The 18,001-nt window shown below is 44.7% G+C and overlaps 1 protein-coding gene across 9 annotated transcripts in view; it reads left to right on the forward strand.

Annotated features, from left to right (window-relative positions):
• The window catches only part of PTPRT (protein tyrosine phosphatase receptor type T), a 943,168-nt gene that overhangs the window by 786,030 nt on the left and 139,137 nt on the right, over nucleotides 1-18,001 (forward strand). For 6 of the 9 annotated variants that reach the window (XM_081096943.1, XM_081096945.1, XM_081096944.1 and 3 more), the window contains 2 exons: nucleotides 8,103-8,238; nucleotides 14,093-14,122. In XM_081096943.1, the coding sequence (XP_080953069.1) occupies nucleotides 8,103-8,238; nucleotides 14,093-14,122 (166 nt within the window). The remainder of the gene's footprint in view (nucleotides 1-8,102; nucleotides 8,239-14,092; nucleotides 14,123-18,001) is intronic. The other 3 variants (XM_081096948.1, XM_081096947.1, XM_081096951.1) reach the window with 1 other exon arrangement.

The following is an 18,001-nucleotide window of genomic DNA, read 5'->3' on the forward strand; positions in this document are numbered from 1 at the left end:
ATCACACTTATTCGTGTGAAATATCTGGAATCCACATTTTTCCATTAAAAGAAAAGTCAGCAACAGCATTTGTTTCTCCCCAGGCTTCTCGCACCCCTCCTGTGTGCTACGATCTCTGTCCTCAAATACTGCCAACCTAGTTCATGGTCACAGTCACAAATGCTCTTGACCCCTTGGGGTGCAATTTGTAAAGTCTGGAGTCTTTCATCTAATGAAGGGTGCAGATGCTTTCCTACCACCTCTTTTCCTATCTGGACTTCAGTTTCATCTTAAAAATAGCCTACCATTCTGAGAATTCGCTTCCAGCAAAATCAAGAAGGGATTTGGTGCGTACCTGGCTTTAGAAGAACTGGAAAGTTGCCCAGCTTCCTCATCTTTTCCCTGTTGCCTCCGCTTGGAAAAACCCCATAATCAAAGAAGCCTGCAATGCTTAACACTTTCTCTGGCATAGAGGTAGCAGCAGCTCAGATGCAGGGTTTCAAAGCTTCTCTCTACTGGGCGTTAGATGCACATAAAGCCAGAGTAAAAGCAGAGAAACTCTTCAAGGAACTCATTAAGTAGATGGGTGAACTGCCAACACACTAAGATTGGGGGATAATATGTCCATCCTCGGACGGCTAAAAGGCGACTGAGTATTTTTTTTTTTTTTGGAATTTCTTTTTTTAAAAAAAATACATATTTCATTGATTTTTTACAGAGAGGAAGGGAGAGGGATAGAGAGTCAGAAACATCGATGAGAGAGAAACATCGATCAGCTGCCTCCTGCACATCTCCTACTGGGGATGTGCCCACAACCCAGGTACATGCCCTTGACCAGAATCGAACCTGGTACCTTTCAGTCCGCAGGCCAACGCTCTATCCACTGAGCCAAACCGGTTTCGGCGTGACTGAGTATTTTAAAGACTTCAACTTTCAGGAGTTGTGTCTCCGAGAGCTGGCTTCCTTTCCTCGCCGTCAGCAATGATCATCAGCGTGGGTTAGGCTTCCACTGGGATTTACTTGGTTTTATCAATTGCAATTAGATGTTCTTTATCTACAACTTCTATTTTTGCTCCGTATCTTTACGGAGCAAATAGCTATAGAACTGGGCCTGTAGCCAGTGAGAGCACTTTGAGAATGAATCATGAATCCCTTGTTGCCAAATTATGCTATTGCTGCCATTAAGTCATCCACATGTGAGCCCGAGACAGGCCTGGCCTATAGGAGGAAGTGAAATGAATCACGCGGGGGGCTCTGCCTGCCTTCATCCTAAGGATTGGATGAACTCAGGCAGGAGGTTGCAAGGAGGCATTGCCCCAGTGCCCACTGTGCACCCACAGTTTATAGACACCAAAACACCCTGCTGTCTCTCTGGCACCAGTTCCGAGGTCATGCTATCAGTGTGCCACATGTGTGAGCAGTTCCTCGGAGTTTTCCAAGCATTTTTATTTCCATTGTTACATTTTATCCTTAGAAAAATCCCTGTGAACTTGGTGTTTACTCCCTATTTTATAAATGAGGATATCAAATCGCATTTGGTTAACAGCTTTGATCGAGGTCACACAATGCGTGAGTGATGGAGTCTGGAAGCAAGCTCATGTATTTCTAATTTTAAATCCATTACTTTAGACCCATCTCATAAAACCATAGCATCTCAAACCTCAAGAAGGAGCATTAGAGGTCATTTGGTCTCTTCCGCTTAATGGGGAGAACACTGTGTGCCCAGACAATGTCTTTCATTGTTGGTGACACATTTTCCTGCCTTTGTTGGTAACTTGGGGGTCTGGGGATGCGCCCTATGGGAGTCTCATGGTTCTAAGGATGACAGGAAGATTGTCTTTTACCCAGAGCATGGGTGTCCCTGGAATCAAGGGGTGCTGGGTTGAGGTGGGAGATGGGGTCAATAGCGGAGAAGAAAGGTCAAGATAGAGAGGGCTTGGTTGAGTATCCAAGAAGCCTAGGAGGTGATACCCGGTGGAGACAGAGTAGGCAGGTAAAGGGAGGGCTAACTCTGAAAAGGACTTGGGAACCATGACTGCTTTTGTGCTCCTCTACATCATAATGCCACATTGAAAGAGAATGGCTGGGCATCAGCATGCTAGCGCTTCCACATTAAATCCTTTCCTTGTGTTGGCCCCAGATCTATCCCTGACTCTTCTACCATTAGCTCTGACCTTTAAAATTCAAGGGACCACGTCTATTCCATCCTTCACAATGGTCCTTTAACTTTTGGAACACAAGATTAGGTCTCATATGAATCTTCCCTTCTCTAGGCTGAGAAGCCCTGATTCTGACTTCTGCTCCTCCAAAGTCAATGATATCTGGATTTTAATGAGCACCCAAATCACCTGGGGCCCTTGATAAAATGGTGATTCAATAGATCTGGGGTGGGGCCCGAGATTCTGCATTTTTTATAAGTTCCCAAGGTAATGCTGATGCTGCTGGTCAGTGGACCACACTTTGAGTGACAAGGCTCTTGGCCTATCTTCACCATGGAGCTCTCTCTCAGAGGCTGGGATCCCCACCTGGACAAGCCTCATCAAATTGGTTCTTCTAATGCAGAGTGGAGCTGAATATCATTGCCCTTGCTGGGTCCTAGGAGACCTGGGAGAATATAAACCATCACGGTTGTTTGGTAACATGAAAGGAGGCAGTAGGAGAAACAGATCATGGTGACAGGGTCCTATGTGTGGGGTGAATATTGAGAGGGGGGCACAGACTTCAAGAGACCAAGAGCCATGCCTCGGGTACCATGCGTCCATGTGCAAAAGTGGACAAGTAGTATGGTGAAAGCCAGATGTGGACTCTGAGCTGGAGCTAGGAGGGGACTAGATTCTATGCCACAATAGCTTTTGTGGAAAGAGTCAAGAGCAGGGTTAGCATCGGCTGCTTGGAGAGGACTGGTTCAGCCTTTTGGGGCACTGAGAGCTTGGAGGGCACAGCTGGCTAGAGTAGGAGGTTGGGCGCGCAGTCTCATGTTGTAGACAGGGGTCCTCTGCCAGTGCAGGCTGAGTTCACTGGTTGTTTTGATGACCACATCCTACAAAGGACTCCAGTGGAGCCTTGAAGTGACTCCAGGTGGATAAACCCACCACCTGGCACCTTGTTGCCAGTTCTGATTTACTTGGACTATTCTCAGGTTGGCTCCCAGTAGAGCGCGGAGATGAAGATACATTCAGATGCCTCCCTTTCTCTCAGTTCTCGGACTCAGTTCCTGCTTAATTGATAGAAGTCATTAAGGGCCAGGGACAGAGCTTTTGGGGAGTTTGACTCTCGTGAAAAGGATGGGCTTAGGACAAATGGAATGTAACTACCATATTACTGAATGGTTCCCAGTTCTGCCTCTCAGATGAGCTCCCTTGGATTTCAGGCCAGTGGGTCAGATGGCTTTTCTTCTATGTGGACTGAGAGCTGGCATTTCCTTAACTACAACTCCATCAAGGACAGTTCATTGTAGTGATAGGGGATGAGTCCCAAACACAGAATCCCAGCTCTGAAACTCATTAGTTAGATTAATGCCTCGGACAAGTCACGTCACCCTTTGTGAACATTTCTAATCTATATAAAAGAGAAAATAAAACCAGCTCCTTCTGCGGCCAGTGCTAAGAAGATCAAATGACTTATTATATGAAAAGTGCTTGGCACATTGCTCTGCACCCAGTAATGGATCAGTACATTTAAGCTAAATTTTTAAGAAGTAGTGATATGAGCTTCTATTTGATAAGGAGCTCTGCGCCTGCCTGAGACAGCTGATCACAATGCCAGGAGCCCCCAACATTAGCCAGCCTCATGTGCTTCCTAAGTCCTCTCACAGGTTCTCATCTGCTCTGGGAGCACTTAAGATGTGAGCCCCATAGACACATTCCTGACTGCAACAAGACCAGGGCTGGCTTATCCTCTGTCTCTATCCCTCTCGTTTTCCTCTCAGATGTAGCAGCCACATGTGCATCCTGCCTGGCCTTTGATCCCAGAGCCCTTTCCTCTATACTGTATCCCCTTTGAACACTGTCAGCACTTCCTTTATGAACATAGGCACAGATCCCCAGCAGCCAGAGCAAAGGCCCTTAAAAGGATGCTGAAGTGGGAGTTAGACTTGCCATGTCCCAGGGGATGTTCACGTCCCTGTATCTGGAGCCTAGGTGGACCAGCCAAGCATGGCTCCTCATAGTAACTTGGCTGTATAGAGTCTGGCATGTCAGTTTGATGACTCTAGGCTGAATTTATTAAATCTGTCTAAATCACTGGGCTGTGGCCGTTGAGGTGGCCTCTCTGAATGTCACAGATTCTCTGTGACCCCCCCAAGTATGTCCCATTGCTAGTTCATGAGCACTGCTGAAGGTGCTTCTGTTTAGAAACATCTTAGAACTTGTTTGGGAAAGGTTTTCAAGTACTCATCCAAAGTCTCACTTTCACCTGGGTATAGAGCTTGATTCTATCTTAGGAGCAGTGCTTGGCACTGTTGATTTCTTCTTCCTTCTTGAAACACCCTCTTCTATTGGTGCTAGGACACAATACTCTCCTGGTTCTTTTTCTTACCTGTCTGGCCAGTTATTCTCTTTCTCCTATGCAGGCTCATCTTCCTCGACCCACTCACTAAATACCACAGACCTTCCAGTCTCTATCTAAGTCTGCGTCTCCTTTCACTCTTTATTCTCCCCCTGGGTGACTTCATCAACTCCCAGCTTCAAGTACCATCTAGGTGCATACGAATCAAACATTTTTACCTCCAGCTCAGACCTCCTTTTAGAGCTCCTACTTTTCTAGAGTATCTCTCAAGCTCAGATTTCCCCAAACACACACATTTTCCCTCTAAAGCTATTCTTTTTCTATTGTTTCCTGAATCCATGAACAGCAAGCACCATCATCCACTTTGTTATGAAAGCCCAAGACTTGTGATCCTCCTCGTCAGTTCCCTCTCCCTTATTCCCCTAGCCAATCCATCAAGAGGTTTTATTTATATCTAATTCAGGTAATTATCTCTCTTATTGCATCTTTCTGTCTGCACTGCCATTATCTGAGTCTGGCAACTATCATCCCCCACCCATTTGCCTGCAAAATTTATCTCTCCCATCCACTTTGGCTCCACAGTGAAGCTAGAATGATGTGTTGGAAATACAAATCTGACTGCATCATTGCCCCATGAATAACACTCAGATGGCTTTCTATTTTTCTTGGGGTTAAGGACAAAAACGCTCATTGTGGCCTATTGTGTCCAGTGTGGACTGACCTGTGCTGTCCTCTCCAGCTTCTCTCTCACCCTCATCACACTACGTCTCTTTCATTTCTTGAATGCTCTGGGCTCCTTGCCCCATCACACAGCCTGGGCCAAGGCTGTTTTTTCTTCTGTTCCCATGTGACCCTCTCCCTTTCTCTTCCACTAGTTAGAGCCTGTCCTCCCTCGGAGCTCACCCCACTGGCCACTTCCTCCCAGAAGAGATTCACTTATTCATTTCCCCGTTATACACTTCCCAAGTGTCACGTGCCTCGCAGTTCTGATCCTTAATAGAGTTGAAAGCTTACTATTATTGGTTCTTGGTTCATTAAGCCTGTCCCCTAAGCCCCATCCAACACTCACTGTAGGCTCTTTGAAGGCAGGAGCTGTGCCTGTTTTCTCACTGTGTATAACCAAATGCCTGGCACATGAAGGGTGCTTGTGATTATGTCTGGAAGGAATGAAGTGTGACTCTCATAGACCAAGCTAATAACAGTGTTCCTGGGGAATTGGGACCTTCTGCAGGTCTCCTTTGCCTTTGTACCCCAGTCTCTAGAACAGGATCTCATAGCAGGCACTAAGTCAAGTTCAGCTACGCCTGTGAGCGGATGCTCCAGAGCTGACCATCCCTTCAAATCCAAATACAAAGACTCTGACGCTATTAAGGAAACTGCACTGAGTTTGCTCAGCCTCCTGTGTGCTTAGTCACGTCATGTATCTCTGGGACTAGACATAGCTCAGAATTCTTGTTTCCAAACTGGGAAAGGGGAGCTGCATGGGGGCTACTGGGAACCAGCCCCAACTCTGGAATGTGAGCCCAGCCCTGCCAAAGAGGCAGTGAGCTGGCTCCCCCAGGAATTCTCTGGCTCTAGATAAGTAAAGCCTCTGCAGATGGTGTTGGGATTTGATACTCTAGTTTTGTCTTTAGCTGGTGAGGGGAACTGAAAAAAAAAAATCCCTCCTGCATAACTCCTTCCAAAAGGAGGAACTCTGACCCCACTGATAGCATTTTGGCACACAGCCCAGTTTGGCACACTTCATGGGTACTCAGTAGCAAATTAATGAATGAAGCAAATAACTGTTGGTTCACTTGCCTATATGACATTCAATAATCATCTGTTAACCAACAGTTATAAGGAAGGAGGCCTGGACTAGACACTGGTGTTAGAGAGGTGACTAGGACGCACTCCCTGTTCTGGAAGACTTGCCTTCTCACTAGGGAGGGTTGGCTGAGTAAACCCAGCTTGTCTAAGTTACAAGAGAGTCTGGGGAAGGTGCTCTAATAAAGTAAACACTGGACGCTCTTAAGCAAGAAGAGGGGATGCATCCGTGTGCTGGAGGGATGTTCTTAACCATCAGGGAGTCTGGGGAGTCAGAATCATAGCTTACGGGCATTAATGTCCCTTCAACTCAGCTGAGTTCTCTGAACACGTGGCTGGAAAAGGAGAAACTCAATTTGGTTTCATGAGAACAAATGTGTGCGGGCAGCGATGTCATCCCTTCAGCTAAACATTGAACAATGCAAACATTACGGGAACACCTATTAGGAGCCAGGCTCTGGGCTAACATGAGGAAGCAAAGATAGAGGAGGCATAACCTCGCCCCTGAGGAGCTTGCAGACCACTGGAGGAGACAAATAGGGAAACAAATAACTAATAATATTGGGACATTAAGGTATGCACAAAGTGTTACAGAGAGTTATCAGAAATGAGAGGAAAGACAAGAACCCTCCCAGGGGCACAGGCAACCAGAGAAGATGTCGCTGATGATGGATGAGCTGGTGCTGAGGTAGCAGAAAAATAGGCATGAGTGAGGAAGAGGATCCTTTGGATTTAGGGACCTCCCTGGCACCATTGGGAAGCTGAAGAGCAGCAGTAGGGGTTTCTAGGGGTGCCAGGCCAGCAGTGCTCTCCAGCAGTGTTCACACAGGTGTCTCGAGGGGGAAGTAGCCTCTGTTCCCTGGTATGTTGCATGAAGAGGTCGAGCTGAGGCATTCTCTGCCTGCTTGCTTTTGCTATTAGCAAAACCATTGTATGGGGGCAGGGGACTTGAAAGTGGAATACAGAGTTTCTGACTCTTGAGGCCTAGATTCGGATCAGAAACCTGTGGAATCCTGGCCCTGACCTTTATCAGCCATGTGACCTTCAGCAAGTTCCCTTGGTTTTCTCATCTACAAAATGGGAAAATCATTTCTGCTTGTTGGAGTGTTTGTGAGGACTGACAAAGGTGGATCCATGAAAGGGCCCAGCCCAGGGCAGAGGACACTTCTATCTGGAACTGAGTTCGAGTCTGGCAGAGCCTGCAGCATGAGCACTACATTCAAAACATGGATTTAGTCACATACAAGCATTCAAATCCAAGGAAATTTCCTTTTAAAAAACTAGATTTCTACCTCACCATTTGTTCCATGTAAGGCACAACACAAAACTGTGTTTTTATCTTTGTAAATACAGTGAGTTTTATTGTGTTACCTTAACATAAAGCTGTTTTTTTCACCACTTACATGAAAGGATGAAGTAGGGTTTGGAATAATTTCATGAACCCAAGAATCAAACTGTAATTCCATGTCTTGATCCTAGAGATAAGCAGTATGAGGGATAAAATCCTCCAACTGAGGATAAGGAAAATAAAGAGGATGATAAGGTTGGGTAACCCTAGGGGACTCAATTTCTCTGAATGTCCCTTTTTACATCTGCAAAAAAAAGAAAAAGAAAGGATATGATAATAATCCCAACCTCATAAGGGATTCATCCTCAGAAGGATTGAATGGTGCTATATGTGTAACACCCTTAGCACAGTGCCTGGCACACAGTTAGCTCTCAATAAATGTAAGCCATTGTCATTGCCATTATTGTCTGGCTACATGTATGAGCCTTTTCAACATCTTTATCCTCCCCTTTTCCCCTGCAAGGTGCCTCCACCCAGAATTCTAACACTGTGGAGCCAGAGAAGCAGGTGGACAACACCGTGAAGATGGCTGGAGTGATTGCTGGTCTTCTCATGTTCATCATCATTCTCTTGGGCGTGATGCTCACCATCAAAAGGAGGTGAGTCTGGGTTGCTGTCCTGCCAACTATAGCGACTGCAGGTGGCCACAACACTGCCACATGGGCAGGTCATTGCTCTGTTAATCACTTTCCAGCAAGGACCTATGGCTATGGTTGCCAAGGTCCTGAAATACTTGGACCAGTTGTGGTTCATCTTGTTGGTGACTAAGGGCATGTGCTGCCTGCATTGTATGTGGCCCTGAGATGGTCAGTTTCTTATGAGATAGTGGTTCAGCCACCTTGATGTGCTGTGGGATTCTTTATATCATGAAACAGGTCTTCTCTAATTTCACTGCTCTGTTGTGATTGATCATGTCATCAAAATAACTGAGGAGCCCCAGGAACACAGATGAGCCCAGAAATGCAGATGCAGAAAAGTAATGCTTCGCTCTTCTCATCCTCTTTTACCCCTGATTTCCCTTGGTCAAGCAGCAGCATTCCCGGTGCCCTTGCTCGGCATGACTGGGATAAAACTTTCAGTAGTGGGATAGTCTCAAGGAACAGTTCCTTCCTTCCTCTGTGTCCCACAAAACCTGCCCAGCTGGATTGGTGCTGCTTGTCACCTCTCAACAGGATGGCTCCCTGCGCACGTCAACTAACACAATGTTCTCCTATCGTGTGTGTTTTCTCTAGACTGTATTGTTTATGAAAGCCAGGGTACCCATCCCTCCCTCATCCCCAAGATTCCTGCACTGCCATCTTGTTTATAGGGCACTCGCAAGGGGAGGATAATGAGCGGAATTGCAGAGAGGGAAGGGAAATATCCACCAGGAAAGCTGGTCAACATTAGCTGTGACTGTGCCTATAGTGTACTGGTTATCCTTCTAAACAGAGGGTCCTCCTGCCTACCTCTGCTTAGCCCCTGTCTGGTACCAGGTTTCCATGCCTATCATGCATCTTCATGTCTTCTGAGCTTCAATACCATGGTCCCAACCTTGGCCTCCACCTTTCCGCTCCCTGGATCTGCCAGAGCAAACCAAACATGTACCTATATTATAAGAATATGTCCTGCAAGTTTCCCTGCCCCCAAGTTAAAGAGACTCTTACATTATTGAACAAACTGCTTAACACCTCAGCCTGAAGCTCTGGATTTGGTTACTCACAGAGTTCAGGGCAAGCCCAGTAATAAGGACCAGGGCCTTGCTTCCATCTGTAGAATAAAAAGTGCTCCTGAAATTCATTCCCCACAAAAACAAAGGGACAGATTGCCCCAAAGACAAGGTGATTCAGCTTCTACTTAAGGGATCATGTGAATATATAAATGAAGAAAATGAAACAAAAATAATAATAATTTCCCATTTTCAGCCATCAGTGAGTCAGAAATATCATGGTTCCCACTATACACACAGTCAGCCTTCTCTTAGTCATTGTGGCACCAGAATGTCCCTGTGTCTCAGTAGGTTCTGTTCTCAATCAATCAGTGCGTGCTGTGCCAGAACATCTTATTGGTAGGACCTTGTCCTTTTTTGACATCATTTGTCTAACAGGACTGCTCTCTTCCTCAGGCTCCCAAGTGAATGACTGAAGAGTTAAGGTTCTCATCCAGCTGCTGATTTTGTGGTTGGAGAGATTAGGGGAAGGGAAGGCACTATGTTAATATTGGGGAGCAAAATCCCCCAGAGGGTTAAGGACAGCACTGCGTTGTCATATTATTACCATCATCCTTAAAATGTGGCCGTATTGAATGTCTTGGTGATAAGTCAGCTGCTAGGTTTGATTGGGATGGGAGGAAGGAGGGGGGTAAGAGCATTGCATTTACAAGATCATCATCATGTTTCTTAGAATCGCAGGCACATTGGAGACTGGCATTGTCTACCTGGGAAAAGTAGCCAGTTCAATAAAATTGCATTTCTATTTGATAGACCTGCAGTGTTCTCATTCTTTGTCACTGATTTGTAAGTCAGATATGCTCCTCCAATTTTGCTCTTTCTAAAGCCTGGCTTACCCCCACGTCACCATCGTCTGCGAGCTTGTGAAGAAATTTCACTTCCTTCCCAACAGCTATTTCTGAAACGTGTGACTTTTGGGGAGGGAGGAAAGAGCTTTCTGTTTCCTGGGTGAGAGCAAGTATAAAGGGAGACCCTTTGTGTGTTTTTAACCTCTTCTGCATATCTTCATCTTCCACCTCTATGAAAATCATCCATCACACCCAGCCAGCAGCTGTCACATGATCACCATTTCTCCCCAAGAGGCAAATCTCAGGTGTTGTGGCCGTGGGCGGAGGTTGGGAGTTTGCCAATCAGTGTTTACATAGGCAGTGTCTTTTGGAGAAAATTTGTTTTGCTGAACTAGTTGATAATCATGTACGGATGGGCAAAGGGGAAGAGAGAAGAAAAGAGGAGGAAGGTAAAGAGGGAGAAAAGGAGAAATTAAGCCTAGACCGACACTCTTTCCACTGACCTGCAATGTTTTCTCATGTCTAGAAATTCCCAAAGGCCAGTAAAGGGTTTCATGGGCTCCTTCTTATGGGGAAAACTTCATTGCCGATTGAGTCTGTCGCTAACTTACTGCTGGCGAGAACACTGTCCTCAGCAACCTAAAGGGAAAGTGTTATTAAAGGAAAAGAAACCCCTAAGTGATAGGCAGATCATCACAACTCAGGATCCTGTATCAGCATCTCTTCAGTCCCATCAGGATCCACAGTTAGTTCCTGGGTCCAGAAGTCCAACACCTGCTGTATCCCCTTCCCTGGCTCGATCGAGGTCTTCTCCCTAACCTTCATGGACGTGGGCATGGTGCTCCATTTTCCCTGCTCCTCGTGGGTCCAACTGGTTCAAAGTCTTCACCAAAGTTGTGGCCAAATATTTCCAGGATACATAAGATGTCCCTAGATTCTTCCCCTGCAGTGCTCATCCTCTTTGGCCTTAGGGCTTCTTTGTCACTCTCCAAAGAGAGTTTTTCTCTTGCTGTTAGTTGTTTTCTTTTGTGATATTAAACTGGACATCAGACAGAGAATGGGGTCACAGGTACAGGGGACCAGGGGAAGGACTTACTACTAGTAATTGAAGAAGCTAAATCAATTACATTCAAAATGTAAGGGGAAAAAAGAGAGAAGAGAAAAGAGAGAGGGGATGTTTTGCTGTCGTTGCTTGGTTGTTTTGTAATAGGTAGAGGGGACCTTGAAAAATGAAAGGTTGCAGAAAGGATTCTGAGATGGTGGGTGATTCAAACAGGGTTCCCTTACAGTTTGTAAAAGATGCAAGTTAAAGTTTAGAATTCTTTTTGTATACCTTTGGCTCTTTGGACTTGGTTTTTTTTTTTAAAAGCAGGGCCCTATAGAGTCGGGGCTGCATGGAGATACACAGGGGGAGTATCTCCATTTAGATGAGTGTGTGTGTGTTTATGGGCTAACTGGATAGATAGTTTAGTGGGTAGCTAAATGGATGGTTGGATGGAGAGAGGGATGGATTGGTTTACCAGTATGTGCTAGATGGATTGGTAGGTGGCCAACTAGATGGTTAAATAGACAATTTAGTCCTGTTTACATAGCGTGGAACAAAAAGGGAAGTGTGTCTCAAGTCAGTCTTACAAGCCAGCTGAAAATAAGATTTTGCAGTACATTATTTGTTAAGTTTGGGTTTTGGTTTTTTTTCTAAGCACAGCTGTCTTCCTGCGCAGGATTTTTGGTCTTAGGCAATCTGTTACTTGCAATATCACAGTATCCTTGTAAATTTAGACCTTCAGTAAATCTTCTTTAAGCCTTACAGAAAGCACACATATATACTGTGTTTTGGTCACAGAATAAAGAACTATAATTCCTGCCTGGAACACTTTGCCATTTAATTGGGGAAAGCTACTCAATTAATAAAAGATTGTCAGTTGTAGTCATTCTGGAGTTGCCTTGATAGCACTGGCTTTTGGTAACAAAAAGGATAACTCAGAAAAGCTGTTTGGAAGTGGAGGTTGAAGGCTAAGGAAGCATGTTGTCATGAGGAGGTAGTCCAGGCAGAGGTGAGTCCTGAAGGTTAGCAGCATAAAAGCCAGAGGGTCCAGAATGTTGAGTGCAGCCTGGGGCTACTGACAGTGATGAAATCCTGGCTCAGGATGGAGGTCTTGCAACTGGCCCCAAAATACACAAAACCTTAGACCTAGTGAAGAGTGACCTCTTAGAGCCTGAGATTCCTCAAATAAAAATGAAAATAATGCTCTATTATTGGGGATGTGGGTCGGGTTAGAAGAGATAAATATGTGGCCTCTCAATGCCTGACTCACACATCTGTTTTCTTCCTTTCTCAAAAAAAAGCCGTTTAGTGATCAAGAACATGAGCTTTAGAGCCATGTCTCAATCAAATCTGGTTACCAACTGAGTGATCTTAGGCAAGATATTTAACCCCTTTTGCCTCAGTTTCCTCATCTGTAATGTAGGAGGTGATAGTAATACTTATCTGCCAGGGTGGTTGTGAGGAATACATAATTTAATGCCTGATAACAGCCAAGAACAATGCCTGACTTTACAATAGTGCTACTTAAGTATATTTTATTACTATTTTAATATCCCTAAAGAGGTGAACACTTTGTTCTTGGTCACCAGAGTGAGAAGCGGCAAACCTTATATTTGTGAATGAGGTAGGGTCATAAATTCGTCTTTATTGAGGCCTACTCTATTTCAGGTGTTTAGATTAATATAATCTATTGCTTTAGATTCATATAATTTTCTTATAATACTTTATATATCATATAAATGTAATTTAGATTAATATAATTTAATGTTAATGCCCACAGTGACTTTTGCCAATAGATAATTATTACCCTCAACCTTGAGATGGAGAAACTGAGATATTTAGTGATTTGCTCGAGGCCATCGGTTAGCAAGTGGTAGTACTGGGATGCTAAGGCATCATATGTTTCCACAGCTCGAAGCATGTAAATTGGTATTTATCCATGTCATTGACCTAGTTCAACTAGTCTAAGAATCAGATTAAGAAATGAAGGCACAGAGCGTTTATTCCCATTGTAGTCTCTTCAGACTAAAGACTGGAATTCCTCTCTGTTGGTGCAGTGCTCTTTCATGAAGTTTGAATTTTGCTCTGGTTATGAACTGCTGGTCTGGCTGGAGCTCTTTATGCCCTCCTGGGGCCTCTCACATGCTCTCTTTGCATGCTCTCCCCAGCATGTCAAACTCAGAATACTTGGACTTTTGACACGGAGACTCAGGGTTCAAATGAGAGTTGCAAAGACCCGGTTGCAAGGCTTCTTCTTGACCTATTCTAGAAAGTCCCAAAGCATAACATCTATTACATTCTATTGGTTAGATAGGGCCTGCTCTGATTCAGTGTGGGGCAAGACAGTACACATAGGTATGAGCACTGGGACCTGTGGATCTCTGGGAAGCCATCTTGGATGCTGGCTACACGATTTCCTTGCTTCTGGCATGACCTTGCTAAATAGAGACTGATGTGATTTGACCTGAAACAGAAAAGATAGAAGTCATTATGGTTTTCCTTTGATCATAGCAGCACTGTCATGTGAAAGAGTGATAGACTAGTTCCAGGCCAGAGAAATCTGACCCAAGACTAAAATGTCATCATCAACAATGCTAGTTTCAGGTGACCGTAAGAAAGAACGTTCAAGCAACTGACATAGCCAATGTGAGAGGTGGCTTCCTCCGCATGAGTAGTGCGTTTCTCCATCATAGAAGAGGGCGCTCTCATTTTTTTTCTAGCACCGAAAGTGTCTGATTCTTAGCAAAGATGACTAGTAGAGAAACGTGCATCTCCTTGAGCTTAGGGATGCTGAAATACTATGTGCATTTCTAAGAATCGAGGTTTTATATAAATCTAATTCTTGTTTATTTGTCTTTTCTTTTTCCCCCTTTTTGGACATTTCCTTCATCTGACTGCCCATCAATATATAGAAGAAATGCTTATTCCTACTCCTATTACTTGTAAGTATCGACCCTGGGTTAACTTTGCTTTGTGCCCTGTAAGGGAACCTGTAGCATGCATTCCCTGCACCAACCAACCGTCTGTGGGTTTCTCATAGTCACTTCTGTCTAAGCCGTCTGTAGCCCCAGTTTTTATTTTGTGTAGATGTTTGCCATTTGAAAACACAGTCATTATTCGTGTCCATTATGTTTCTGCCATCTTGGATTTTTCACCCCCTATCTTTGGAGATGTGCAGGGCTGTTTCTCTGTTGTCAGTGTAATTTTCTAGGTAGAAATTCTCAAATTCCAGCAAGAGATCAACCTAATCCTCCTGCAAGAATTGAGCACATAAAACAGATTCACAGTCTCAGCAACTTTGGAGTCCATTTGTGTAGCGCTGGGGGCTTAAAGGTTAGGAAGAAATTCCTCAACTGTTTCCACTCTTTCAGGAAGTCTACAGGGAATCATGACTTTATCTAAAAACAGCTTCACAGGTGACATCCAGGTCTTTGCTTTGGACTAGACGTATCTCAGCTGGGTTTTAGCCTGAGTTTTCTCATGCTGTCACTGCATTTTGTTGGCTGATTGCCGGTTCATTTATTATCACACTTTCTAAGTAATGATGATGATTTTTCTCAGTATTAAACCAGACCTTTACAAAACATGAGGATAAAGGAGAAATATTTCATAAATAGGTTCTTGGTAATGTAAAATTAGAAAACCACTGAATTAGTCTCATATTCCTATTACACATTTTCCATACCTTAAAATCAAGGTCCAGAGAGGTATATGAAATCACACATTCAGTTATCAAAACTATGGGATTCAATTCAGAATGCCTGACTCCTGGTAAAGTATGTTGCCCATCATTCCATGTTGTCCTCCACCCCGGGAAACCCAGCCTTGTGAGAGGGGCCATGACTGTCAGTGATCATCTGCCGAAGCCTTCACAGATGAAGACGGAGCTAAAAGCCCCTTCCACCCACTCTGCTCAGTTCTTAGGGCCACAGGTCACTAGATCCAGGCAATAAGCAGATAAGATTCTGATATTACTACCTGTGTGTTATCTAGAAATCAACAGAGCCCCGCCAGCAACACTAGGAGTACCAACGAACTTGCTTCCTTTGCTCATTCATTCACTTGTCAAATAGACATTGAACATGCACATTATATTCCAGACACTGTGGTTGGAGAGATGACCAGGACTTGGAGCCTCACCCTAACAGTGCTCAAGCCTACCTGAGAGACTAGCATAACACCAAATACTTGACACGTCAACTGAGAGGTGTCTGTATGCACGGTGGTGTAAGCGCACTTGGTTGGGTGACTCACTGTTAATGGGGCAGGGATAGTTATCAGTGTTTTTAGAGACAGGTTTACCCAATATTGAAGAAATAAGAATTCTGAACAAAGGGAACTGCATCTTCAAAGGGATAGGGGTAGGACACAATACTGGAATTATGAGCTTTTGGAATTATGCAGCCCTGGGTTCAAGTCCCATCTCTGTGGTAGGAGAGATGACTAGGACGTTAGCTCATCAGTTAAGCAGCCTTGAGAAAATGTTCTGAACTCTTTGAGATTCCTTCTTCTTAGCTCTAAAGTAGGATCAGTGTGCCTAGCTCATAGAGTTACCTTGAAGAAGAAATGAGATGATTTTGTAAAGTGCTTATCACAAAGTTGCCACTCATGAAATACTACTTACTTTCCCCTTTCAGAAACTGTAAGGGGCCAAGGCATTATCATGGTGGCCCCTGAGATCTCCTTGATCTTCCAGGGGTTCTTATGGCATAGATGTTCCACAGTCTCTGTGGGCATGTAATGACCCATCACAACCTCTGGGCACCTCACCCTTTCAGTCTCTTAGCCAGTGTACATGGCACTGTCTTTGGATGCCCACTCTCTATCATGCATTGATTATGCTGGACACCCTGATGAAATCAAACATGAACAGTTTGGGAGTGTAGGAGATAAATATGCAGGTGCTTGTAGTTCAAGGTACAGGGATAACCAAAAGCCCTTCAATTGGTGCAGACTTGGAGTTCTGAGTCACAGATCGTAGAATGTGAAACTCATGCCAGCCCATGGTGAAATGTTTGAAGGAAGAGAATACTTGGAAAAGCTGACATAGAAGCAGAAAGAGAGCTATAAGGACCACAAGGAGAAGGCCATTGCAGGAGGAGAGGTTGACAATAGCAGAGTTGCTGCAGACAGATGGAAGTGGAGGGAGTGGGCATAGCCCTGACATTTGGCCATCAGTAGTCACCCGTACAGGTCATGGGGTAGAGTTGAGAAAGGAAGCCAGCCTGTCTGGGGCCCACGAAAAGAAGAAATTATTTTTAACCAAAGGCCCTGAAATAGTGGAGAAATGTAAGATTAGCCACTTGAAGGATCAGAAAGTTCTGGGCACGTGTGTAGGTAAAGTCGAGGGGCCCGTGCAGAAGATGCTGGAGGTGGGGTGGCTACAGAAGGGAAGGACTGGAGGTAGAGTGTTTAGGGACAGGGAGCACCTCCTGGGAGTACCTTGGTTCCTGCTTGGACCTCCTGGGTCAGAACCTGCATGGTAGCAAGATCCCTGGTGACTCATGTACATGTTCAAGTTTGAGAAGCACTGACTTAACCAGAGTCTCAGTTGTCTCATCTCTAAGATAAGAAAAATAATACTCTTCTCCCAGGGGTTGTGTGTGTAGGGGGGAGAGGGAGAGAAGTTACTAGGTTCCTTGAAAAGTTCAAAATTAGTCCATGAAAGAGAAAGCCTCCAACACACTTTGGTTGAACAACTTTTTTCCATAAAATCCATGTTTATTCATTCAACAAATATTTGTGGAGTGCCCACTTGTGTGCCAGGCACTGGTCAAAGTTTCAGGATATAAGAGCAAAACAAACAAAAATCCCTGCCCACGTGGAGCTTTATAGTGGAGTTGATAGAAAATAAACAACATATGAAAGGAAATGAGTGATAGAGAAGTTATGTGATGGTCCGGACAGCTAAAGAGAAAAATAGAAAAACCACGAAAAGAGGATATAACGTGTGGGTGAGGAAGAAGCTGGGGGATGTCTTCTTCATCAAAGACCCTCACAGGTTCCCCCCCTCCACTGAAAGTTCCCATACACAAGAGCAGGGGTCCCCAAACTTTTTCTGCAAGTAAATATTTTTGGCTTTGCAGACTCAGACTGTCTCCATTGCATCTACTCAATGCTGACATCATGACATGAAAGTGGCCATAAACAATTAAATGAATGAGCATGGATTTATTACAAAAAAGTTTTATTTTAAAAAATCAGACAGTGGGCCAGATTTAAGCTGAGGGTCCTACTTTGCCAATCTCTTCCCTAGACTTTGGAGATACAGACAGGATGAAGTTCAAGATTTGTCCTGTTTCATTGAGCTCTACTATGAGCTGCACCTTGAGTTTGCTGTTGCAGACACAAAGGTGAATGCAGCACACCTGAACCAGCCTAGAAAGGGGCGGAAGTCGAAAAGAATTCCCAGTTGGCAGCTACCATGTGCCAGGCCCCTCTAATGCTTACAAGCCCTTCAAGATACGTGCTATTGTGTTGAGTATATTTAGACATTAAGACTGAGGTTTGAGGACCTGTATATTAGTACATTCCACAGCCAGGATGTGACAGGGCTAGGGTTTGAACCCAGGACTACATACCCCCAAGTCATACTCATCCTTTTCACCAATTCCTATTCTTCAGGGAAGGAATGGAGTCCTGCCTGGACCATGTGCTAGGAGAGCCCTTGGCCAGGCTGCGGGACACCCAGGATTCAGATGCCAGACTGGCTGCCTGGAGAGCTTCAGTTCTGAGCATGGCCATCAGTACCTTGCTAGGGACGAGAAGTGGTGGCTATTCCTGGCTAGCACAGAGGCCGTTGGGGCAATCCTGCCTTTGTG

The sequence above is a fragment of the Myotis nattereri genome (genome assembly GCF_964212035.1).
Source record: "Myotis nattereri genome assembly, chromosome: 8".
NCBI lineage: Eukaryota > Metazoa > Chordata > Mammalia > Chiroptera > Vespertilionidae > Myotis > Myotis nattereri.